The sequence below is a fragment of the Epinephelus lanceolatus genome, chromosome 7 (assembly GCF_041903045.1).
Source record: "Epinephelus lanceolatus isolate andai-2023 chromosome 7, ASM4190304v1, whole genome shotgun sequence".
NCBI lineage: Eukaryota > Metazoa > Chordata > Actinopteri > Perciformes > Serranidae > Epinephelus > Epinephelus lanceolatus.
Window position 1 is genome coordinate 15,668,072 of NC_135740.1, and position 27,794 is coordinate 15,695,865.

General features: G+C 42.7%; 1 protein-coding gene across 13 annotated transcripts in view; it reads right to left on the reverse strand.

The window, feature by feature from the left end:
* The window catches only part of tenm2a (teneurin transmembrane protein 2a), a 238,044-nt gene that overhangs the window by 110,206 nt on the left and 100,044 nt on the right, over positions 1 to 27,794 (reverse strand). The window contains exon 1 of one of the 13 annotated variants that reach the window (XM_078169233.1): positions 9,733 to 10,502. The exons of 10 other annotated variants lie outside the window; for them this stretch is intronic. In XM_078169233.1, the coding sequence (XP_078025359.1) occupies positions 9,733 to 9,784 (52 nt within the window). In that variant the 5' untranslated portion in view covers positions 9,785 to 10,502. Of the gene's footprint in view, positions 1 to 9,732; positions 10,503 to 27,794 lie in introns of those variants that run through there. 2 more of the 13 variants (XM_078169232.1, XM_033632876.2) reach the window with 2 other exon arrangements.

The following is a 27,794-nucleotide window of genomic DNA, read 5'->3' on the forward strand; positions in this document are numbered from 1 at the left end:
GTCGGTGTGACAATAATAAAATTACTGCTTATTTGAACGGAGTCTGTTGGCTTTGGTGATAGCAATTTTGTGGCTTTTCCTGATTAAACAAAAAGGATTTTAGTCTTTAACAAAAAGGTCTATCACTGTAGGGATCCTGTCCATAATGTTGAAAGACACAAAAGACAGAGAATAACAATCTGAGGAAAAACAGTCTGGCAAACACTTTTAGTGGACGTACACTGAGAGTGCAGATTACCCTGAGTTATTACGTTGCAGCCCGTGTCACGGCTGACACCTGCAGACCTCTCGCTCAAAACTGGACCAATTTCAAAAATTGCTGTCCCAATTAGTCACTTAAACACCAAATCATGGGAAAACAGCGTCCAGGTTGGAAAAATACCCTTTAACAATCACATTAAAAGTCAAATGGTCAAAGTCAAAACAACAAAATGCTTCTAATTTCTCCCATGAACCCAGATGAAAATCTGAACTCCTCAAACACTTAAGTGTGTGTCTGGTTTCAAATACTCCAGACTCATTCTAGTGCACTTGTGTGTCCGTGTGTATGTGCGCTTCTGGCTAAATAGCCTATGAATAGAGGCCATAGTCAATCAATAGCAATCTACGGCCAGCCTTCGCAATGCTAATGGAACTGTGAAAGAGCTGGCATTTGGCCAGTGCCATCACTGCAGCATCAGTCTGAAAGCACACAAACGTGCACACACACACACACACATACACCAAAAAAAGGTTCGAAAGACAAGGGGTGAGAGTCACAATGTGTGTCAATATGAGAGACAAAGAGAGAGACGGAGACAGAGAGAGGCGGAGACATGCATACGGAGAGATGAATGTGCTGCGCGACATTGTTTAGGTGATCGAGGATGATCGATGGAATCATTTCACTGCCCCCTCTGCCCCGCTGCATGGCCCATCTCCCCTCATCTCCCCCTTGGTTTGGTTGGTCATTAGGAACACACACACACACACACACACACATATATAACACACATGCAAGGACTGAGTTTCACTTTGTCATCATCCCTAAGGCAAGGTCACAGTGCCCCGTCTCCTCAAAACACACCTTCTGTGTAGTACAGCAGCTGGAGCCACTGTCTGGAGAGCTAGTGTGTGCGTGTGCGCGTGTGTGTGTTTATGTATCCGAGCCTGTAAATTAGGATGAGAGAGAGATTAAGGCTGGAAATGGACGGGAAAAAGGTTATGTAACTATAGTTTATATATTGAGTTACAAAGTCCTATGATGACTTATTCCTGTATCACAACTACAGTGACCTTTACAAGTCCTTTAGAGTCTGAGTCTACAGTTCAAACTGAATATACTTTACGGTACTGTCTGCTCAGTAAATCCCTCCTGAGCTGTAAATAGGCCTACGCTGTGACTGAATACTGATATGGAGGGAGGAAGAAAAAAAAAAAGGAAGCCATGATGTTTCTCCGTTTAATCACCTCCTTGTGGAAGCGAGCACATTACGTCGAGTTAATTGAGGGAAAAGTGAAAAAAACATTTTAGTCGAATGTGTCACCCACCTCGCAAAATTGATGGACGGCTAATGTACCCTTTTTATTCAGAAAAGACATTTCCGTGTGTTCATCAAAGTAATTCAGAAGTCATAAAACTAACTCTTTAATGCATTACTGTCTCTACGAAGACAGGCTTGAAGTCCTTGCCGTGATTTAAAGGACACATGTAATCGATAACATCTTTCTTAAAATGGATGTGACAGCAGGAGATGAATATGATATAAGGCAGTTGTTCTCAACCTTCTTTTGTCTGACTCACCCCTCTAAGCCCTGTCAGATGACCTCCAGTACCCCTTCATCGACACCATGAAATACGTTCGTATGAATCGATTCTCACACTATTTATTACACAGGCCAAAATAAATGTTTTCATACAAGTGAACTGCTAGTGTTTAGGTTGGCTTGAGGGGCAACTTGTCCCCACAATGTCTAAAAATGGAGGCATTTACAAAATTTGGGGGCCACTTTTAAAGTAGTAATTGGTGCATAAGGTTGCCATTTTTAATGTGAAATGAGACCAGATTAAAATGCATACAGTAAACACCACCTCATGCCAACGTGAGTAAATAAAAACAATACTATTGCTGTTCCAAGGAGAAGTGTGCGATCGTCTGTCTGAATATAGAATACCATTTGTATGTGTGAGGGAGAAAGCAGGAGACAGTTTTAACTAGCTTTTATTTAGCTCTTAATAGCCTCTGTATAATGCATCCGTTTATAGATAATTGAAAACTTCATCACAGTCCTTCAAATGAGCTGGTTTACAGTCTTTTTTTAAACATCCTCTTTAGAAACTGTGGAGGGTCTATTAAAAATATTTAGGAAAATCAAAGGAAGTGGTTCAATTTAGCCCTGCTGACTTTTTTTTAAGCATGGCTAAAATACAGTTAGAGACTTAACTATGCAGCTCTGCATCATTTGACAGTTGATTTAAGACAAGCTTACTTAACTTGGTGCACTGAGCTCAGTAAAGTTATTCAACCTCACTGATCACCCCATTGATCGTCCATCCAGCCAATAGTCGGCAAGCCCCACATTTCGGCTGTAACATTGACTTTAGTTAGCATTTAGCACAGGGCTGGTCAGTATATTATATTGATATTGTGACATGAGACTAAATCACGTCTTAGATTTTGGATATCTTAATATTTTAAGTAATGAAAGTGATGTAATTATCTGAACCTACCAGACTGTTCGAGCTGTTCTGTCATTATATTCACATTACTGATGATTATTTATCAAAAATGTCATCATGGAAACATTTTCTGAAAGCACCAATAGTCCACCCCACAACACTGTCAATATCGATATATTTGATCAAAATAGGGTGGTATTTCTTTTTCTCCATATCGCCAACACGACTGTGCCAATTTAGCATTAAGAAAATATTTACAGCAAACTTCCTGATACTGTTAGCTCAGGCAGTGGTTCCCAACTAGTACAGTCATGGGTTCCAGATTTCTCCTTAGTCATTAGTTCAAGGTCCCCTCAATTGAATATATTCAGGGTCATACTTGCGTTTGGCCATGTCGTCAAGCTAGTTTGCTGTCTCTGTTAAGTAGCTGTCTATCATTCACTCACTCTACAACAGGAAACGGCACTTCAGAATAAAAGCTCTGTGCTAGAAATTCACTGCACTTTTAAGAAAAAATGTAAAAAAAAGTCACAAGCCACTTTTCCATCCCACAACCCACCAGCTGGGAACAAGTGAGCTAAGGCGCCAGACCAAAAACATTTTAAAGTCTCTTGCATTGGTGTTAATGTTACTTACTATAGGCAAATCTATGATGCTTGCCTGTTTGTTTATTTTTTTACTTTTTCACTTCCATTAATAAGATAGTGATTCACTTTAAACTGCCCAAGGCTATGTTTGGGTACGTGAGCCATGCATGCTTTTCAGAAGACACCAAATGAATCTATTTCCTGTTTTTTCAATGGGAGAAGCAACAGTTCTTTTTGCCGTCTTATTTACTGGGCATGTTGTTGGTGACAGCCCAGGATTTGGATTGCTTTCTTCAGTAACAGTTGGAGTTTTTTTTTTTGTACTTCAATGCAGATGCAGGATGCCTGGTCTCTGCCAGGTATTGTAACAGCAGCATGTGTGTACAAGTATGAACAACAGTGCTGTTTGTATGAGTGTGTTAGAGACGCAAATGGAAATCATATGAATTTAATATAAATAAAATAACTTACTAGGGTACGGGCCTAAACTGGTAAATAAATGTATATATTTTAGAAAACTTGGGGCCAAGTTTTGCCCCTTTATTGTGGTTTTTAGGGGCATTCTGTGATTTCTTGGCACATTTTGGCCCTTTTTTCCTGCTCATATCCAACTTAATACCTCAAGCAAAGGTTTTCAACTATTTACCTGATACATGTATCTATAACAACCATTTATCCATTACTTTAAGGCAACTGTTTAAACGGTTTATTCATCACTTTTATAACTGTTGAGCTCTTTCTGCATGCTTGCTAACTAGTTCTCATGCCTTTTCAACTGCAACAAACAAGCTTGTGCTCCAGTGTTACAGCTGACTCAATCGCTTGGACATTTCATTTTAAAACATATCTTTTTCTTTTGTCAAATTAATAGCTACACCAATATCTATTCATGTATCACCTCGCGACTGCAGAAGTAACCCCAGGGGGTACATGTATCCCTGGCCGCGAATCACTGCAATAAGGTATACCCTGACACAATAAAGGCAGTGACAGAAATGCACAGGGGCAGCTCCTTCACTGACGAGAGTAGCCTCATTTCCACAGATGCTTAGCAAAAACACCTCCCTTTCTGTGCTTGTGAAAGAATCCTATATTTGACCCATTTTTGCTTCAGACGCGGCGCGGCAAACTACCTGACTGTCTTAGGCAGAAGCACCGCTCTTTGAAACTGCCCGATGCGACTCTCGAACGTGTGAGCCATTGTCCTCACCCCGTCCCTTAAAATTGGTTTCACATCTGTCGCGACATGACAGCCAGGGAGGCAGCCTGTGGCTGGCGGGGCAGACTGACTCACAGTCTGGGCTGGAGGAAAGGTATAGTCTCTCCTCCTTTTTTATGTTAATAACACAGACCTGAGGAGAGTGTTCGGGAGAGGGGAGAAAGAGATGCAGAAGAGAGAACAAAAGAAGGGGTGAAGAGTTCAGGAAGCTGGAGTCAGTGCTTTGGGGAGAAGGATATTAAAGATGAAGGGAGGTGCTGAGGAGGAAACGTGAACGGGAGGTAGTAGCAGCAGCAGCAGAGAGGCAGAGATAGCAGAGAAATGGGGGACATTAGATAAGATGAAGAATGGAATAGAGAATGGTTAGTCGGGTTTCAAGTTTACAAACAACGGTGTGATGAGTCATTGAGTCAGCGCTGTTGCCACTACCCCAGAGGGTATAATGAGGCTGTGTAGATGAACAATGGCACCTCTAAGACAAAAACCCCTTTCCAGCAGAAACGCTGGGATCAATTTGTCACTTCAGCATGACTGTAATTGTGACACTTTCATCTGTCACATAGTTAGCTCTGGCACGGATCGATCACTTAGAGCGTTAGTGTTGCATAGCTAACAAATGGGATAACACTGCATTCGACACAGTTGCTTTGATTGAGGATACGATGCTTTCTTGCTTAGAGGAAAATTAAAAGGTGAATGAAGATGATGAATAACTATGTAAAAATATTCGTCTTCCTTATTAATATGCAGCATAAAATAAGTGAAAGGATTTACATTAACTGTGATGTCAGCTTTTGTTTTCTTTTTCTTTTTATAAATTGGCTTTTAAAATGGAAGCAGAAAAAGCCGCAGATAAGAGGACAATGACTCGACAGCGTCAGGTGTGGATGGAGGGATTGTTAGAGATATGAGAGGAGTGGGATGTGTTGGGGTATAGGTGACACACATGGCAGCGCCACATGCAGATGGTACACATGGATGAGCAGCCAGGGTAGTGAAGCATAAAACCAGCCAGCTCACTGATCAGACACACACACACACACACACAGGCACACACACACACACACACACATACACATACACACACACTCAAAAGCATGCTGAGAACACCAGTTAGCTTGCCAGCCCTTTACTCACCCAAATCACCACTGTGAAAATTAATACCTCCAACCGTCCATACAAAAACCAGCCACACACTCCATAAAAGACACACACACACAAACACACACACACACACACACACACACACACACACACACACAGTCACACACACACTCTAGAAATCAATAAATGCATTAAATATTTACATAGGAAAATGTATCCATAAAATTTGCGAGAAAACCTTTTTGAAACATTTTACTTTTAAAGTCGGCTCAATAAAAAAACAATCTCAGATCCGAACGTTTTAATATCGGCCGTGTTAATCTTAACGATTTCCTTTCCTTTGCCATTTCCTTTTTCTTCAAAACGGACTCGAAAACTGAGATTGACTGCCGGCTGACTGCTTTTCCATCAGAGTGACACACACACAAACACAACCATGACGGCCATACACACAATAAAGCATGGTGCGTCGGGGAGGACACAGGGGGCTGAAAGCAATCTTCCAACTGACCTTGAGTGGGGAGGACAAAACGTGTGATGGAGGGAGAAAAAAAAAAAAAACCAATGCGAGGAAAAGAAGTGAAATACATAATCTATCTCCACTGGCAGAGGGAAACAAATGCTTTCACTGTGATTGAGGACACATCGCCCTCACACATCGACACGCACACATACCTATATACACACATTTTGGCTTAAAGAGCACCGATGGAAAACTGAAAGCAGAGAAAAACTCATTTTCCTAAAGCAGGGGGGGACAGAGAGAGGAATGGAGAAAGTGATGCAAAGAAAGAAGGAGAAAAGCCGTGGGTGCGCAGAATAGAGGAGTCGGTAAAGAGGCCAAAATAGGTGGAAACAAAGAGGGAGAGGGAGCGAAGCAGACAGAGACAGATGGACGGAGTAAAGAGAGGGAAGGGAGAAAGAGAGATGACTGCTAGTGACCGGCCTTTGTAGATAACTGTCGTTGCTCACTTTCGAGTCAGCTTCACTGAGGCAAAGTCTTAATGACTCACGGCCCAATACTCCGCATAATCAAGCTGTGCATGTGTGGGTCTGTGCGTGCGTGTACGAGCCACTAGTCTTGTAACAGAGAACTTTATTACCATCTGTTCCCACACATGCTTATTTGTTTAGCCGTGACACGCACGTCTTCTTCAATCGCTTTGCTGTTTTTTCTCTCTCCCACTCTGTGCCTCTTCCAATCACCTCTCCTTTTGTGTCCTCTCCTCCTCTCCGCCTTGCTCCCCGCGTGGAGGGGGTCATATTCCAATAAATAGTGTCCGACCAAAGAAAAAAAAAAATCATGGTCATTATCTCAGTGGCTCTCTAACTACTACGCTCGTCATGGTGAAATGGAATCGCGCTCCAGCCATTTTAATCGAAGCGTGCGTGTGTGTGTCAGTCTGTGTCACTGTGTGTGTCAATATGAGTGTGTGCCTCAGTACCTGTAGAGGCCATTAGGTGGAGCTGGTGACTGACTGAGAGGGAGAGAGAGAAAGGACAGATAGTTGAATGAAAAGAAAAGGAGGGCTCACCCACTTCTACCTGATATCACCCATGTTTCTGGCAGTGTGTTTTTAAGGTGTCCAATAGGCTGGTTTGCTTGTGTCTAGGAGCATCAATTATTCATGGAACAGTGAGTATCACTTGGTAGTAGTAGTATGTTTTTAGTTGTAAGTAAAAAAAAAAAGAGAAAAGAATGGGAAAAAAAATCCCATTTATGCACCGTTGAGCGTGATGCTTTTAGAGCCACAGACCATACGACATAATTGACCATTTTCATGCCGTACATTAATTAGTCATAGCAGGGAAAGCACAAGTGCAGCTAATGACATTAACAATGTCCCAGCAAAGAACCATGCACATTACCAAACTCCCAAATCTGTAACACCTTAATGGGATGCAGCCATCTTTGATGTTATTAATTACACCTTTGCTCTGGAGTTTGCAGTGGAAAAAACTGAAGGTAGCAGATCTTAGCCTAATGCTAAAACCAAACAGGGCCTCCAATCATCAGCGTGAAATTCCTCACAATAAGATCCAGACATTTCCAAATATCAGCACAGACCATCCCCGGATTTGTGAAAACACACAGACACACGCGCACCTGTGCAACCACAGATCTTGTTGGCAGTTCAGAGAAAAAGGGACGGTAGCCTGGAGGAAGGGCAGGTGTCCACAGATGGAGCTCTCTCTGTGTCTCTCTCCCTCACTCTCTCCCTTTCTCCGCCACAGATGGACCCAATCACACCTATTTCTCTCTCACATGCCCTATAGCTAGATGATCAGCGTGAGTGTGTGCACGTCTGACTTGTTTATTGTCACATAAAAAGGGGTGTCTTCTGAATGAGTCTCTAAATATGCATACGTCTGGAGTGTTTTTAGCCTACAGCAGAGCACATGTGGTGTTTACTGTCTGAAGCAGTGGCTACTACGATATGGAAATACTAGACTTCTATCAATCGACCAGTCTGCTTAAGCTAAAGTACAAGTTACGGTAAATGTGTGTGTTCGGCGGGACGCGCACAAACGTTCCCTAAAACACACACTGATGTTTCCGAGCATAGCATGCGAACGAATCCTAGGATTCAAAAAGTGTCTGCTGGCTTAGGATAACATTTAATTTCATCCCATATTCGCATGTTTGGTGACAGCTGAACACGTGTGAGGTGGCCTGCAGAGGGTCTGTCTGTCTCAGATGGCAGGGGGTCCCGCTAGCCAATGGGACCACCCGCTCTGTAAAGCAGGAAGTGAACCACAGATCTGTCATCTGTCTTCATAAACCCACCAGTCAGGACCCTCCTAATTAGTCACCATGGAAACCATGGCTAATTCCCTGGTCTGCCATGCCAATCACGTCCTGTCTGTGGCAGCAATCAGAAAGGCACATTTATCCACCGCTGGGCCGGATCCGTGTAACAGATGTGTGCGTGTGTATTCGTGGGTGTCTTTGTGTGTGTGTGTGTGTGCGTGTGTGTGTGTGTGTGTGTGTGTGTGTGGGCGGTTCAGGCAGTTTGTGTGTGTGAGCTTGTGAAAGGCCTGTATTTCCTTAGACAATGTTGCCTTTATATTTTAGCAAAAAAACACCACCGTATTACGCCTGTCTAGCTTGTAAATTCATACTGTTTGTTCGGATAGGAGGCAGATGTGTCAGAGCTGCTGAGAGGGGTGTGTGCCATGTTGTGATTGTCTGTGGGAACTGTTTGATTAGCTTGACGAGTGCTAGCAATCCCCTCACACCCACAAAGCAATCAAACAACTATTATATGACACACACACAAACACGAGCACACACGCACACGGTTTTAGACGCAGAGACAGACTGTAGACACACCTAACCTTTTCTCTGAGGTCAAACGGTTCTGTCAAACACAACCGCGCACAATACCACCCCCGCTGTTCTCAAATAACCTGCACGTTCACACATAGAAGTTCACAACAAATCAGACCATTCTGATTCTGAAATCAAATCACATCTAAATATTCAATCAATTAATCAGCATTGAATTAGAAAGGCAAATACCTCGAAATAACCTTGTAAATACTGAGGACCACACGCATGAATAAATTATGGATTGAAGTGGAACAGGGGCATCCCGTGTCCCGTCCATTTCTTGCCTATCAGCTACCTGTCAATCACTGTAATTACCATCAACTGAAACGTGCTCAACAGAAAGCTCAGGAGGGGGGTGGGGGGGGGCGACACACAAGGGCACACTTACGTACGCACCAACTTCAAATCAATGACCAAAAAAAAAAAAAAATCACACACGAGGACACGCAGAATCGAACAGCACATACTGGCATTCACAGACGCCAATCATAACTTCAAGCGCACATCAAAGCCAAGTTCTATTCAGATGTATGCCGTTTGATCACCACCACCGCCTCCAACGTGTACACACATTCTCGCACACACACGCTCCACCATATGTGTATATAACCTACATAACAGCAAGGCATTGAAAATCCAAGATGTATATGTTGGAAGAAACTGAGAAATAATTCAAGATGTTTTTTCTGTTAGAGCGTGTATCCATCCACAGCAGAGGATTGGCTATAGTCAAGTTACAGCGACGCTCCATTGTCCTTACACTGGTGTCTGGGGAGGACATAGCACAACGCCATCTGACTCGTGACAAAGAAGTATCCGAGGGTCTTACCTGTCTCGTGAGAGAGGGTCTTGGTTCTTCCTGTGTTGCCCGAGTGATGCATCGCTCCGTACTTGTCTCTGTTTCTGGTTAACCCTCTACCCTTATCTCCTCTCCTCCACACTCCACTCCTCTCCGCTCCCTTAAGAGTCCTCTTTTCTTGATTCTCAATTTTTTTTGTGCCCTGTTTCCTCCCTTTCGTCAAAGTCCTCGCTGCCTGTCGCCTCTCCCTCGCTCTTTCTCTTCTTCACCCTTGTTTCCCTTGTTCTTCCCTTCCCCTCTCCCGTCTGTTTGCAGTGAGCTCTGTGAAGCACAATCCGCTAGCTGAGTGCTGGAGCACTGTGCAGGAGGAGAGCGAGGGAGAGAGAGAGATAGAGCAGGAGCCCGAGAGACAAACACACACATACACACACGAACTCGCGCAGTGTGGATCGACACACTTGCACACGTGTAGCTGTTGCACTGCAGAGACGAACGCCACACACCAAAACACCAGTGGGGGGAAGAAAAAAAACAATGAGCGCAATGCCCTGCACTGCTTTCCCCCCTTTTTTTCCTTGAGACTGCAGGTCTTTTTGTCTCCCTCCTGTTTCTAGTCCTCAGTCCTTCTTTCTGCGCAATCCGTTACAGATCAAGGCCGGCTCAGGCATGGGGGAACGGATGGATGAGGAGACACTGAGAGTGAAAAAGAGAGTGCCTTTCAGCCTGTGGCAGGCAGAGCAGAAGAGAAGGAGAGATGTGGCTGCGGCTCCATCCTCCATCTGCCCACAGCTGAGACTGAGAGCAGACTCAACACACACACACACGCACTTTCTCTCTCTCTTCTCCTCTCTCTCTCTCTCTCTCTCTCTCTCTCCTCCTCTCTCTCTTGCTTTCTCTCTCCCAGCAGCGCCGCACCACCGAGATGGAGGGGGAGGAAGGATGACGGCGGGAGCTAACGAATGAGCCAAAGGGAAAGAGGAAAAGGGGTAGGGGTGAGACAGTGAAAGAGGGAGAGCGTAGTGGTAGACAGAAGGAGAAGGAGGAGGAGGAGGAGGAGGAGGTTGCAATGAGGGCGGGAGAACGCGTCAGAGCCCACAAGCGCTGGAGAGTGAAAGAGTGACAGAATCATGGGAATGTGACAAAGCATGCACATCAAAGGCGAAGGGGAAAGGGAGAGGAGAAGGGATAAAATGAGATATAGGAGGCGCGAGGGAGTGGGTGGCGAGAGAGAGGAGAGGAGAGGAAGGGATGAGGCAAGGTGGGAAGGAGAGGGACGACGGGGTTGAGGGTAAAAGGAGAAAAGACAGGGCGGCAAAGCAGAGACGGGGAGGAGGGGGAGGGAGGGAGGAAGGGCAGAGGACACTGCGGCGATGAAGCCAGTAATATGTCAGATCTCACATGGGCGCGCTTACGCTCACATAATGTCCCTAAACAGGAAAAGAACAATGTCAAAAAATGCAGGAGGATGGCAGCCACAGGAGCAGCCTCTTTGACAAAACTCTGCCCTGGAACAAAACATCAAATGCCATAAAGCAAAGGATAAATCATCTTCCATTCCAGATAAATGATAAATTATTTTGTCCTCTGACATAACGACAAGGATAAACTGGAGCTATCAAGCTAGCTAAATTAAGCTGCTGTAATATAAAGTTGTCTTCATCTCTCTCCCTCTCTCTCTCTCTCTCTCTCTCTCTCTCTCTCTCTCTCTGTCCCCTCAGAGACTCCTGCCACCAGCTCAGGTGTCAGGTTACCAGGTGAGTGAAGGCCCTCGCAGTGCCCAGCAGAGGGCAGACATCTTTGTCACATATCAACCAACAGGGGCTGAGGTCATCTGCAGCTCATCAACATAATCCTACATTACTGAACACATAAATCAACATTCAGTATACATTTGACACATCCATTAAGCCACTCGTTAGACGTTATGCATTCAGACAGCCTCGCATCCCTAAAGCTGTTCACCATTTAGCGTGCATTTAGACATAATTCAACATAACTAAGAATATATTCAAGCTGGTTAATTGTAAGATTTTTTTTCCATTCTTGCTCGTTGTGAAACAAGTGTGGATGATCAAGGTTACTAGGAGAATGATGGCATACAAATAAAAGCAGACAGTGATCTAAGAGCGAGAGAGAACAATACACACACTCACAGAGCTGCTGCGCAGAGGAAAGGCTACGGCTGACACAAAGCAGGTGTGTGTAGTGCAGTGTGTACTGTTGAGAAGAGGGAGGAGGAGATGAGCGGTAAAGGCCAACCCCTGAGCCACCACTCCAGAGGACCGCTGTCAGCCTCATTTTCTACCTCTTCATGTGACATTCTCAGACGCCATCTATCATCCTCAACGAGTCTCAGATGCACACAGTGCGTCTGTGGCACCCCGCCGCGCACACACATATGCGAGCACGCACACTGGCATTGCTCACGCATATGTATGCGCAGATCAAAACCGCGGGGGGTTGCTTTGCGGCTATGACTTCATCATATTAAAGTTGAGAGTGCAGCGTAGGTAGAATCAGCGGGAGCGCAGGAGGAGACGCTGGAATTTCTAGATGAGGTTCATGTCGATTTGTCATGATAAAAAAAAAAATAAACCCCATCTGAGACAGAAACAAATTGCTTTCTTGACAACACCTTGTAATACTCCATCATGCGCACGTACACACACTCACATGAGCATCCGCGCATATACACATGTACGCACGCACACGCATGTGAAAGCAAAGTGATACATTTTCTCATGCAGGTTATTTATCAATGCCATTCAGCATCATTATACCTGGCACATCTGTATAACCGTATATATATTCGGTGTACATGTGGGCTACACAGAAGATTCCACTCCATGTGATTCTCTGGAGAGGCCACTCAGCCTGCCGTACTTCAGTATGGAGGGCGTGTGGTTGTATGGAAAAGATATAAGGAAGAAGAAGAAAGGGAAGGACATGGTAAAGGAACATAAAAGCAAGCATATGGAAAGGTCACAGAGACTGAGGTGAACAAGTATCACGTAACAGTATGAGATGAAGTTAAACCCTCCGCCTATTAGGCCTATTATGCAGATTTACTCTTCATCTCTTTTTTATCTTGCTATTACACTCTTAGGTTAATGTTGGGTTTCTCAAACTCAGACAAGGCAGTTTGAATTGCCAGCTGTCGATTCATATACTCCTAGCATGTTATTTTATATTTCTTCAAATTTTCGGTGTTCCTTTCTTCCCTCAGTGACAGTTTTTGTTCTTTTTTCCCTCGTACTCTCGCCTGTTCCCATCCACCTACCTCCCCGTGTTTCTCCTCCTTCCACCTGCCTCCTGAAGTGAAACACCAAGGTAGAGCTGGTGAATGGGAGAGGGAGGGAGAGGGAGGGGAAAAGATGGAGAGAGAAGGTGTGCTATAAGGTGCCCCCATGGGTTGAACATGGTCATTTGTCATGAGGCTGAAAGCTTAAGAAAAGACTAGTTAACCTTTACAGCTGATCCCCGTGAGACACGGAGAAAAAACACAGCCCAGCAAAACACTGCCAGGAGAAGACATACGCACACACATGCGCACACGCATGCATGAGTGGCCCCTTGCAGTAGCCTTCAACATTCGCAATCGATAACGGTAAAACCGCTCTATGGAAAGCTAGGAGAGGTTGCCATTTTCTCTCCCCCTCCCCATCTCGTGCTCCCTTCCCTCAGCGAAAAGCCTTCTAGTCTCTATGGTCCTTTTCCTTCCTCCTGCAACCCCCCCATCCTTGCCCACACCCACACCCTGCCAGAGTAATTAATCACCTTGTGCTAATGAGCTATTAACTAATGACAGATTGACATGCCTCTGCCTGTGTGCGCATGTCTGAGTGTGTGTCTGTGTGTCGGCGCAAGCATGTTTGAGTGTCGCCAGAGCCACCCTCAGCACACTAATGTGATTAATAAGGTTAAGCTCTTATTAGGGTGGGAGCACAAGGAGTACGCATGCACACACCTGAACACAAAGAGGCCAACTTCCATAAGCAAAAAAAAAAAAATTCCCCATATTTCTTTTTATCCACAGGGCAAAGAATGACTTGTGTCGGCCTTCTGGAAGTCTGAGTATAAATAAAACTAAGGCGCAGAAAAAAATAACATCAAATGCTTTATACCTTTCACCATATATTCTCATTACCCAGAGGCTGACTGCGCTATACACTAATCACATCTCGGGGAAAAAGAGGAAAGCATTGGAGGACTGCACATCACTACAACAGAGCTGAAAACGTGCTTTTAACAAAAGCTACAAGTCCCTTTGTTGTTGTTTTTTTTGTGGAAATTCTCAGTCGTTTGTCTACATTTTTATAGTCATCCAGCGGACGACTCACTCAAGCCCGTGGAGATCAACAGAGAGTGTGCTTTGCTCGCTGTTCGTGACACAAAAAAATAAATAAATAAATAAAAATAAAAACACAGAGCACCCCCCTCTCACCACCCCAACTCTCTGTCCTCGCCTCACCTTCAAGACTGGTTTCAGCACCACGGACAGCTACACAAAGGAGCTGCTTTATGAGCAAATTTGAAGTGTCCTCAGAACAATGTCCTTGTTTTGGTGCACAGCGTGATACTCTCCTTCTTTGTAATAACACTCACATCCTAATAGACTGTGTACCAAACAATTACAGTGTAAAAGAGAGGCACTACATCAAACTGTAACACAAATAGGAAAGTGTTGCTTGAGACAGGTAGTTACAGTAGAAGTCTGTACCTGGAGCCTGTTTAATCAGATGTATTGGACTCTAAAGCCTCTGCTTTCCAATTCCAAGAGAAATGTAGTTACAGGAAGATCATTTGATACTCAGGAGAATCCTTGCACTACATAATAGGGAGTCTAACCCAGCTGCACGTGTGTGTGTACATGTGCAACTGTGAGTGCCAGCACATGCACTGTACTGTATGTGCTCCTGTGTCTCTCTGACCTAACAGTGTGTCCCTCCGGAGAAGTTTTGGCGCATACCGAGACTCATTTGCATTCTCACAGCTCCCTCTTTTTTTTTTTTTTTTTTTTTTTTTGTGGCTTTAGAAGTGAACAGCTGCTTAATGGTCATAGCTCTTCAGAGACGGGACATTGGGAAAGCACAGAGGGGGTTAGCCAGGGTTTCTGCACTGCCAAACGCGCACACACACACAGAGGCGCAGGCACACAAAGCACACGCTGAGGCACACACCAGGTAAAGGCTGGTTCAGCTATGGTTCTGAGAGCGAGATGTGACCATTTAGCAGATGTTTTTCTTCCCAAAAGTGACTTTGGAGGCTTTTCACACTGTTGAATTTAACTACAATGGAAAACAAAGCTAGGCACACATGCATTATACTGTAGCTGATGTGACAACAAGAGAGAGAAATCCTTTGCTCAGTATGGCAAAAAACAACACTGGTGTTTGAAAAGATAGTGTTTGTACTGATATGTTAAAGAGTACGCTTCATATTGGTACACGTTCCAAGCAGTGGAGGGTGTTTTTAAAACCTGATTTAAAAAGCAAAAAAGGGGATTGAGGCTGGATTTCTGTGATGTATGGAGGTTGAGTACTTTCTCTAATTTTTCGTGGAGCTCACAAATTCAAATAAGCTTTCTGAACCCCGCTCCACGGACACACATCCAAGCACAACTAAATTGTCTTCATCTCCACGCTCATTTTTGACTGTTTGACTTGAGCAAACAGCCCAGACACACACACAGATGGGTTGTGTTTCATGAGATGCCAAAAGAAGGGATTTGGTGAAATACAAGACAAGTGAGAAAAGGTTATCGCCTTGCAGTGTGTAAGTGCGTAAGAGCCGTCCTGGTTCCACAGTGTTCTCCTCAGCGGGGAACCTCACGTCTTGACCTTTTACATCTCCGAGATTACTCAAATGTCCTTTTTTGACAAAAGCGCATTGTCAAGAGCAGGTCACACACAAAGCAGCCCATCGATTGACTGACAGGTTTATTGACCCACAAATAATAGCTGTTTGGTTACCAGAGCTATAAATAAACATAAAAAATCAAATCTTGAAATATATTTGATCTAATATTAAAAATAAACAAGTAATTGAATATGGCTGTTTTGACTTAACTAGGATAAATAAATAACTGCAATGTGTTGAAGATGGCTTAAGAAATAATTGTCAAACAACCAAGATAGACCAACTGCTTGGTTTAAAAGGAATTCATCATGGCGACTAAAATAAATAGATTCCTTTGATTGCTATGTAGATGAATGTCTAATTCTGTTTGGGCTCCTTGAGGCTCTGGGCCCTCTCCTCAAGGTCAATACACTTATTAAACATGATTTTAGCAGCTTAAAACTTTATGAGCTTTTCAGAATTTTATTGGATTTGCTTATAAATATGATTTTGAGAAGTTCTGTTTGGTGTCTCAGATACTTCAGTTTTACAGCATGGTTAAACATAATGGATTTTCATAATGCTCTATATTGCTGACGGTACTTTTTGCACAGCAAGTTTCAATGGATTCTTGGGATTTATTTTATTGGAGTTTTATGACAGTTTGGTCTAATGGGGAGTCCGACCTCCCTAAGGAATGACTTTTTGGCAAATCTTAGAACATATAATTTAAAAATATGTCCTTCCTTGGTGTAAAAACAATGCTTACTGGTCATTTAAATAAGTTGTAGCCTATATATTTCACATACACAGCAGTGTGGTATCCAAAATGATGGGGAAGTAAAGACAATCTCAACAAAACACAAAGGTTATGAAGTCCAACAGTAGTGGAAGAAGTAGTCAGACCTTTTACTGCAGTTAAGTCCTGAATTCAAAACCTTACATATGTAAGTACAAAAGTATTGGCCTCAAAATATTCTGTAAGTACCAAATATAAAAGTACTCATTGTCCAGAGTGGCTCATTTCACAAAATATGTATTATAATACTGAATTACAATTACTGATGCATTAATGAGTTCATTACTGTGATGTTGCAGCTGGTAAATGTGGAGCTAATCTTAATTGCTTTATAATGCTGGGTACCTTAACCTATACTAATATATCATAATTTATTAGTTGTCGTATCTGCAGAGTAATTAGTGACTAAAGCTGTCAAATGAATGTAGTGGAGTGAAAATACAATATGTGCCCCGAAAATGTAATGAAGTACAAGTATGAAGTAGCATAAAATGTAAATACTAAAGTAAAGTAGCTCAAAATTGTACTTAAGTACAGCACTTGAGCAAATGTACCTAGTTGCTTGCCACCACTGAAATCAAGGGGTGTAAATTACAATATACGATATTATGTCGATTCTTTAGACAATGTTATGATACTTGCTAATATTACAAAGTCTGTCACAATATGATTTCAATTTGATGCGATTCATGGGCCTGCGATCGATATGAGACAATACTACCTGCCCATATAATACAGTCTGTTACAGAAGAAGCTACCACACCTTTCTTTTCTGCTTTTGGTCATAAAAGGTAAACACAACACATAACTAATATAAGTAATTATTACCGCTCAAGCGCAGTAAAATATACTTTATACTGACTCACACACACATAAAACAGCACACTGAATAAGTTAACCTTCAGGGCTTTCTGTCAGAAAGACCTTTGTGGAGGAAATCTTTTCATTTTAACCCAAACCATCATCTTCTCCTAAAACTTCACAGCTATCTGACTTAAAAAGCAAAGCAAAGCAAAGTTCTCCCAACAGCCATAAAACATGGACTAACAACAACATTGTTCAACAAAAGAATAATAATATTCAGCTCAGTAATAACTGCCAAGGTTCAGAGACAAGACAACTGATTTTTGCTCATCACCATTAAGGAAGCTAACATTCTATAATTTAGCCTAGCGGCTAGCGAACCTTATTCCTCTTCTCATAGCTTAACAAATTACATGTAAGGTTATAATTTTCTTACTCACCGTTGGTGTTAGTCACTCCTTCCCTGACAGAACAGCTTGGTTGAATTTCAGCCTGCATGCACGGTTTTTCAGCCGAACATTGTTGAAACAGTGCTAATGCTAATGCTAATGTTGCTGTAGTGAGAAGTTAGCAGAGTGAGATGCCAGTCCAGGCGGGTTACTTTATGTCATGTTTTATCTTGTAACGGCACTGTTTACACACTCCATGTGCTCTGTCTGTTGACCTGTATGTTCTCTGAAATACAAAATAATTTAATTATTCCCGATTGAATACCGTTATCCTCTTTCTCTCAGCTGAATGCCATCTGCCTGCCGCTGTTTGACGGTGACATAGACCTTCAAAATAAAAGCATGACGATGTAGATCGATGTTTTCACTTTGCACAGATGATATGGGATCGTTGAACATCGAATATATATATTAATCCAGATTGATGGATCTTTACAGCCCTACTGATATCTAACATTTGCCATAATAACATGATATGGTTTCTAAATCTCAGTAATCAGCATGGAGCATTGTAACCAAACTCAAAACCAAATCCCAGCAACAAGAGTACACACACTAGTTTTAACCAAATGCTCAACAAATTGGCAAAAGAAAATGTAAAATATATGTGCATTTCCATCCACCATTGTTATGCAAATATTGGGAGTAGGTTCATGGAGATAAGTAGTAGGTGGTCCTAATTTTGCAGTAAGGTGCCACAGCAGAAGAGGGCACAACAAGATGACATAATAAAGAGCACCTGTCAAACCTTATACAAAGGAAAACAATGGATGTATACTAACAGAGAGAACACTGAACAATGGAAATAGAGAGTTTTAAACAATTAATATAACAGCTATGAGCTCTTAGAGCTCTGGTAACAGTCCTGTGTGTGTCATTATTTATACAATGAATTTGTTTCCATTGGGCAGCATGGTGGAGACGTGGTTAGCACTGTCATCTCACAAATGGAAGGTTTCAAACCCACTGGCTGGCTGCATGGCGCTTGCATGTTCTCTGGGTTCTCCAGCTTCCTCCCACAGTCCAAAGACAGGCAGGTTGAGTTAACTGGTGACTCTAAATTGCTCGTGGGTGTGAATGTGAGCATATTGTTGTCCGTCTGTGTATGTCCAGCTATTCTGGCGATCTGTCCAGGGTGTACCCCGCCTCTCGCCCGCCCAAAATCAGCTGGGATTGAGTTTAGCGTCCCCATGACCCCTAAGAGGATAAGTGGTTACAGAAAATAGACGGATGGATCGATCTGTATTCATTGCACTAAGTCACATTTATCTTTTATCGATGCACCAACATTTCCAGCTCCCCCAAGCTTAAGAACTATTTTGCAATATATCAAGATTCTTTCAAAGTTTTGGTGTTCCCTCTCAGGTTTTTTAGGCACAAATCAAAAATGTGTATGCAGGTGAATGGGAACGCACCCAATGACATCCTTATTGTTGCTAATTGAAATCATCTATGCACAATCACGTAACAGATAATTAACTCCAGCAAGTGAGTGGCTGAGATTCATGGGGACTGGACTGAGTATAAATCCTGCCTTTGTCATTTTGATTGGCAAACAGGTAGAACTGCCACAACTTGGGAGTAGTTGGCTCAAAAACAAAGTGCCTTGAACTCCTGACCACAGTCGAGCAGTTGTGTGCGACACAACATTAATTTTGCAGCTCTAATGATTGTTACAAAATGTTGGCTTTTCTGATGAATAGCACCTTTCTGGTTTCCTGGAGGTGAAAGCGTATAACTTTACTCGTGGACTCAACATGGCACTTTTTTTTCTAGATGCTAAACACTGAATGGTATTGACAAAATAACCAACTGAGCCACACATGAATGCCCCTAATAAAAAGAGAAAAGAAATACAAGAAACATGAATACAAGAGACACCGGCCGACCAAATCTCAGCATGTTCACATATCTGGATGATGATGAGGATGCCGAGAGGTTCGGAGGAGCCGGATAAGAAAAGCAGGGGACAGGACAGCTCTAACATAGAGACAAATGACCTCCCAACATCACAGACATGGTGGGCCCGAGGAGAAGCGGGTAAATAAAAGCCTGGATACATAGAATAGAGAAGGCAAAAGACACAGAGGGAGAAGAGGGAGAGCCAGATCAAACACGAGGATTGATGGGCTTGTAATTTTCTCTTTTCTGCCTGCTAAAGATGATGAATCCCTCTATGGGGAATTTAATCAGACTCCAACAAAGAGCATACACACAAGCGGGGCTGCAACAAACCTGTCATGGGTAAGTAAACAGCACAGTACAAACAAATAGAAAAGCTTGTGTGTGACACCAAAGCACACACATACATTCTTTAATTCTGGGCTCAAGGAAAAGTTTTTGTGTCCATTCATAAACAAACATAATAGTCAATAATTTTGCTTTATTTTTGAGGACAAAAAGGAAAATTATGCACACACAGTCGTTGGCTAAGATCCTGTAAGAAAGCATGCATGTATTTCCCAGGGAACGAGGGATTGATTTCCAGCAAAAAAACGTGTTGTCCTTTGCTGGCTCTTTACTGGGCATGAATGCTGCCTCTTTACCAGACTGAATAGATTACAATGCCTATGCCACACAGATCAATACGCACAAGCTATGGCCAAATTAATTGCTTGTGACAAAGGCAAAGGAAGACCACAGAACTTGTAAGAGGAGGAATCAGCCTTGGATGGAGGGAGCCATGTAAATGTTGAGTGTGCCCGTGTGTGTGTGTGTGTGAGCTCACTGTCTGGGTGAATTGTGCATGCTTAAAATAGTTGTTAGTCAATAAGCAATTTCAGTGTGAGAGGCCTGCAGAATCTACAGTCAATTAATTCATTTACACCCTTGAAATTTCCTAATAGAAAGAAGAAATCTCGAAGAGGAGAGTAGAATGTGTGGAGAGAGAAAAGTAGGAGAGGGGGAGGGAAAAGGGGAAAACAGGTGAGTTTGGGGGGTTTCTGTCATTATGATGGATAGATAGAGAGAATAGGGGCTCCCAGAAGGAGAGGTGTAAAAATAGGATAGCACCACTCCCTTGACACCTCTCCTCTCTGCGCATTTATCCAATCACGAGTCTCCTCTCCCCTCTCATCCCCTCCTCCCACTCTCCTTTCACCTACGACTCCCCTGCTCTTCCTCTTCTCCTCTCGGAGCTGTTGTTCTCCACCGTTTGCCAGGCATCATCTCCCAGCATCCTTCCTCGCTCCTTCCTCCTCTGTGTCCATTTACTCATCCGCTTACACCTACACCCAGCACAGACAAAAGACAAAACCTCTCCATCCCACTGGGTTTTCCTCTTCACCACACTCAGCTGTAGAGGCTTTAATTTTTTTTTTTTTTACTGTGCTGATCCCAGATGACACACTTACACTGTAAACTTTGACTTTTTTTTTTTTTTTATCAAAAACCTATATTTACACCCGGGGATTGCTCACAGAGCCTTGTGTCCTTTTATCTGAGCTGTCTCGCCCTGCTTTGCATTCATGCCGCTGCACAGATTCAACACATTCAAGCTAGTGGTCTATGAGGGATACTAATGGAAGTCGTTCAGAGCACCACTTATTGTCCTGTGTGTCTCAAATGCTCAACAAGCCAAACAGCACTGAGACCACTAAGGCGGGAATAGAAACAGTCCTCCAATGTTTCGCCCAAGTTTTTCCACCCAAGTTCCCACTTCCATTCTTCTTCTGTCCCCTCCGATATCTATCACTTTCTCACTCATTAACCGCCCACCCTCCTCCCCCTTCGCCATCCCTCCATTCCTCTTCCTCTCTCCGGAGAGGAAAAACAAACAGCTGTCAGGGTCAGGCTTGCAGATGAATTCCAAATGACTTTGAAGGGCAGAGGGGCCAACCAACTTTCTCCAGAGGAGAGGCCGTTACAAACACAACACGTGCATGAAAACAAGCACGCAAACAGCATCGAATAAATATGGCCCGATCCTCGACCCACACATAGACACACACACGTACAAAGTGCAGCTGCTCTTTGAATCAATACTGCATCTCAAGTCAGCCTACTGTCAAGGTGAAGGCAGTTGTGTGTATAAAGTGGATCTGTGGGTGGTTGCGCACACATGATGCACACGCGGAAGTACTGTATGTGTGTGTGTGTGTGTACAAGTGGCTAAAGCTCACTCCCATGTGATGACACGGATGCCATGACGCTCAATAAACAGAAATGCATTGTGCGCAGGTTTGCTCGCTTCCTCTGGCTCAGATTTACTTCACGAGAAAATCAAGTCCTCCTCTAAACTTTCTAAAGACGCGAGGAGTCAATTTCACCTTCACCGGCTTGCCACCCTGTGGCTCGATTTGCAGCGCTCGCAGGGTCAAGATGAGTCGATGAATCACTTTTCATCTTATCAATCATATCTATGTGATATCTCTCCATCTTGTCTGTTGTCTGAGTCCACTCTCTATCACTGTCTGTTACCATTCATCCATCACCGATAAGAGAGACCTTTACATTATTCAGCCAGAGGCAAGCCGATGTTTAATCAAGACGTTTACATCACTCTCAATTCTTTTCTGCTGTTTTCTCCCTAATGGAGTCGATACCAAAGTCTAATTTGATTAGCCAAGAAAACTTTACATTTCTAAACTAGTCGATCTTCATTGAAATAGCCACATTAATTAAAGAAAAAAACAACAGGAAGTATCTCAGTTTGCTGTCTCACTTCTGAATAACATTGTTGCTCTTTACAGCAGCAATGATCCTGTTAACATGGTCATAAGGACAGACAGGTAACTCATTGATTGGACAGTTTTGGAGACTGTCACCCTGCATCATGCATCATAACTATATGGAGCAATGAGAGGAAATCAAAGTCCGGTCATAGATATTAACTGCACTTTGTGTGTATATTTATCTCCACTGGTGTTACAAAGAGAACATGAAGAAAGAACTGATTATGAAGATTATTAGTCAAGACTGCAACCAGACCTCATGTCGTGACTAATGATAGACACGTGGGGACAGGATGGCAACAAGATGCTCTGTAATATTTCAAGGGGATAATTATATAGATTGCCTATTCAAATTGATTCCCTCACATGATCAGCTAATGGATTTAATAATAGTTTAACTTTTATTCTAAAGTCAAACAATCCTTTGGTTGCTTTGCTTTGCTTTCACATCACAGATGAAAAGAGTCCAATTAGATTCATGCCAAAGCCAACTTTTTCAGATCATTTTGGTTGGCTTGTTTAGTTTGTCGGGTTTGTTTGGTTTGAGCTCGACTAACAGCTTTCGTGCCAGCCCAAAAGAACCGCACCAAACGGGCAAACACACCAGAGTTTGTTTTCACTGTACCGAACAGGTTGGATGTGAACGCACCCTTTGTACGCACCCTTTGTTTCTGGCTTCCATAAACCAACAGAGAAGCTTCAGTGTTTGACACAATTTCTTAAAGTCTCTGGATTTCTACTGGAAGGATGAACTCTATCCTTACAAAAGATGTTTCCTCACTTGGGATTTGGATAATGGAGACTTGACTTGGGTTGAGATCTAGAGAGTGAATTTTTAATATATCACTTCAATATTTATTAAATCACCCAGTGACCCCTGGTGCCCTGTTGAGATGCATCTGAATTGGTTATGTTGCCCTACATATTTATTCAGGTTTTTCAGGGTTTCCCACATATTCATTTATTTGTGACATAATATCAATAATTGCCATCACATATTGATTTCCTGTTTTTGGAGATTGACTGTTCAGGAGTGCTGTTGGAATATATATACTGTTTCGTTATTCAGAGCACCACACTTTCAGAGTGCAGAGTGTACTCTGGGCACAGATGGAGCCGCTGAAGGCCAGACACAGTGAAAGTAGAAGTGACTGTAGTAAATGTTCATTCATTCATATAGAAATAGAACACTATTTCTTAGAAAAACAGGGCTCTCATTTTGGTGTTGTCTGTTGTTTTTTCAACCTACTTTAGATGAAACCGGCTGCGCTCTTGTGGAAATCGCACACCCTGCGGTTCAGCACTGCATCTTAAAGTTTGCTTTCACTCATGTCTGGAGCAGCGGCTCCTCTGATTTAATCTGTCGATCTGATCACAAACAGATCAGTTAATCAATTCTCAACCCCTGCAAAAGTCAACAAACTCAGCAGCAAAAAACATATCACACTAAGTATTACAATTGCACTGTGTTCATGGATTAGCAAAAAGGTTTTTCCAAATTTAGAGAGGGGGCATAGAACGATTACAAAGGGAGACAAACACACAGGAAAAAAAAAACAGAAAATTTACTGATATGACTGGACTATCGCTATATTGTGCGTGGTTGGGTCCACAACTGAATGCCATCTTGTTTTGGGGCGGGTAAGTAAATATGCTTTAATGAAACTGTCTTTTATATTTTAACCCTGTACATGAATGTGCCGCTGTTAGGCTAATGTTACTAGGTAACATATGCTAACTTTAGCTATTATTTTCTACCTGCTAGATCAACCATTCTAAGAGGTCTGGTGAAATGCTGTTCGAAATCTGGGTTGTGGCTAAAAACACTGACAGCTTTAACAGCATCCAACTTGAGGCATGTTTTACAAAACGCTTTGTCATTTACGTTTGAAATAAGTCAATTCCACTCCCCCAGACAGAAGATGGATGTTTTTTATCCGCATCTGCTACTGTCTCTCGGCAATTTTTTTCCGCTCCTCTCCTTTATGTCCTACTATTTTCGGAACTTAACGTGGCCTTTATTTTTCCCCAATTTTATAGATTGGAAAAGCCATAAAGTGAGCAAATCATAAGCATTTGTGCATTGTTGGTAGTCTTTGCCTCCAGGGGCCCGTCCTCTGTCAGAGACAGCGCACTGATGTGTGATGTCATATGCAAAGAAGCTATCTGTTAGCCCTTTGATTTAATGTCCTGTCACGTATGTTTTACTTACACAACATATGCTTACTGCATGTTAGCCTGTTTGTGCTTGTGTGTGTATCTGTCTGTAGCATCATGGCAGATAAGATCGTGATGCCTGGGAGGATTCAGTCTTAAGGGTGAAAAACTAGTTTGAATCATTTTCAAGCCACACATGAAACTTGTACTTATGTCTCACAGAGTAGCTTTAAACAATGGCTGACGCAATTTAATTCACTTTTTACAGCTCGGGTATATGTCTGTGTGTATGTGCTTGCTCGTGTATGTGTGTGTTGGCCCTTCCAAGTCTTTGAGTTCTGGCAGCAAGATCAGAGGAAATGTGCGTTGTTGTGTTTGTGTGTGCGTGCGTGACGGTATGTGTGTATGTGTGTGACAGGGAGAGAGAGAGGGAGAGAGAGAGTAGGCATGAAAGTGAGATTCTGCTCTGAGACGTTTGATGTCGAAGAACAGCGTCTGCTGTCTGTCTGCCAACTGCCAACCCTCTATCACCATCCCAACACATGGCCTCTGCAAAGTGCGTGCATGTGTGTTTGTGTGTGTGTAAGTGGCCTGATTAGGCAGGGACTTGGCTATGTGACACTGCTACAGAGCTAGTTAGACTCATAATGTGCACCTCACTGTGTCACAGTGTAAATGTGTGGGCCATAGAACGCAAAATAGGATTTTGTTTTTAATCACATGACAGAGACAGGGCGAGAGACGAGGGAAAGAGGTGAGTGTGTGTGTGAGAGTGTGTGTGTGTGTGTGTGTGTGTGTGTGTGGGCGTATTGGAAAGGGTGAGTAATCTCTCACTTTTCATACCTCTCATCCCACACCACCAATCTTTGGATGGGTCCTTAACATACAGAGTCAAGCACTCTTACGGCTAATTGTTAACTGATGTATGTGTGGTTCTGTGCGTATGTATGTGGACATCTGTGTGTGTGTGTGTGTGTGTGTGTGTGTGTGTGTGTGTGAGTTTATATGTGTGTATAGATTGTGTGCAACACTGTGTGTGCCAGAGTACTTCAAAAGCTTGTGCCAGCATGACTGATGTTACAGACACGCTACTCCAGTTTTAATCTATAACTGCAACTTTGTCCAAGTGAAATAATCACAGAATATATATATGAGAAAAATAATAAAAAAACGGAAAAGAGAAAATGAACTGAAAACAAAACAAAAACAGATAAAAGACGCTGCCTTCTATATTTGGCCTCAGAGGGCCATGGGATGCTTTCATGATGAATTTTAGTTAGGTGGAAAAAACAGTGAACAGATCCAGCAGACGTGTGAAGAACTAAAAGACAGGGGAACAAAAGCAATGAAAGAGAGAATGGAGAATAAAGGCAGAAATGAAATGTGTTCAAAAAGTCAAACACTTGTCTTTGACTCAAACTCGCAGACATGCATGCCTACGCAAACTTAGGCACGAACAAACAAAACAAAAAAACAGTGATTGAGCTACTAGCATGTGCACGCACAATAAAACAAAAAAACCATACAGAGATATTGGCAGCGTAAAAGGCTGAAAGATCAGGTGAACCTACGGAGCAAAGACACACAGATCTTTCTTTTGCAACACTTCTTGACATCTTCCACTCTGATAGGGCCAGATATAGCTTTTCTGCCTCCTCACGGCTCACAAGAACACACACGCACTGTGAGAATGAATAGTTGAAGACCGAGGGGGAGGGAGTTATTTTGGAGGAGAAAAAAAGAATAGAATATGGTTAAAAAGCAAACAGTAGCGCTGTAAATGTCCTGTGGCAGCAGACAAATAAGTGCTGCTGCTGGAGTGATCTGAGCACCTCAGGTCGGCTTCATTGATGAGGAAATTCACAATGCTGTTCGCCCCCGAAAGGCTTGAGAGATGGAGGAAGAAAGAGAGGAGGCCCAGCATCAAAAGTAAGCAAAATCAATATGTAGACTTGCGACAAGAAACAAAAAGGACTTGAGACTGAAAATTGGATTACACTGAAAAGATAAAGACACACCGTGAGAATTTCACAGTGTGTTTTTATCCTCATTGTCATACCTAGCAATGTCATGTCTCCTCTGTCTTTGGATAGAAACACAGAGGCCATAGCAGTCTACCGATCTGCGATTGGTCAATTCATTTTTAATAGGTTCAGAGGGCTGGGTTGCATTAATTACGCCCAGAGGAGACTGGAGCATACTAATATCGATCTGGGTGGATCGTTCTGATTCAGTCCATTGCTGAGGTGTGCAGTGAAAAGTTACTTGATGACTGTGGCAGAGTGACTCAAAGTGTCAATATCATCAAAACTGACCGGTGTGATTAGAATGATATGTTCAATGTCCAGCTCATAAAATATGTGATTTGTTTCTAGAGCAGCATGTTGTAAAAGTACATGAGGATATAAAAGCTTTTCCCACCTTGACAATAGCTGCTGTGCTGAGCAATGTGATTGTAATGTTAATTGGCAATTATTAATTTGTTGGATCGAATACAGTTACATTTAAAGATAATTAATATCAGTTAAAAAGTAATGGCAAAGCTGTAAACCCTGTTGACTAGCAGCCATATTAGATGAGGATATAAAGGCTTTTCCCACCTTGACTGTAAGTGATGAGCTGGACCACAAGGTTATTGTTAATGAGCATTTTATTCATTTGTTCCCTTGGCTAAAGTAACATTTAAAGGTATACTGTGCAGGATTTTCCTGGGAAAAAAAAGTATAGACAAAAGTAATCCCTCTTAGTCACCACTTATGATCCACGTCTCCATCCAAGACATTTATGTGAGTGTAGTCCCCAGCCAACAGCAGCAGTCACATAAGGTTGGGACTTTATAAAAAGATAGCAACCAGGTAATGGCAGCATGCCTCCAAGAGAAATGTACAAGAATTGTGGACAAAGTGCTAAAAAAAAACGCGAATACAATGAGGCAAAATGCCAAGCAGACAAAGCTTGCTCCAAAATGAGAGTGAATCTGGCTTGGCTTTCACTTTTACTTTTGTTGGTGAGCATTCAAGGAGAAGAGGTAGATAAAGAGCCACATGGACTTGGCCTGTTTTCTACGTTGGCGGTTAGTTTAGTTAGCTTGCTGTAGTATCAACTTTTCCATTACAACAAATGTAACATTCCTACAATAGGACAGCGGCTATATGTACAAACAGCGTAGGAAGGACGGGCCAAGTTTTAATGTTGTCTTTACAAACAGTAACTGACAATTCCCGCATAGTTTACCTTTAAAGATAGTGGTCCTACTCGTCATATTTTGCCACTTGGCCAAAAGCTCTGGGTGTTACTGAAATGACCCCGAGGGCAGGCTATTTTGATGTATCTTGATGCAGAGGGGGTTGGCTGTTAGGTTTTTGAAACAAA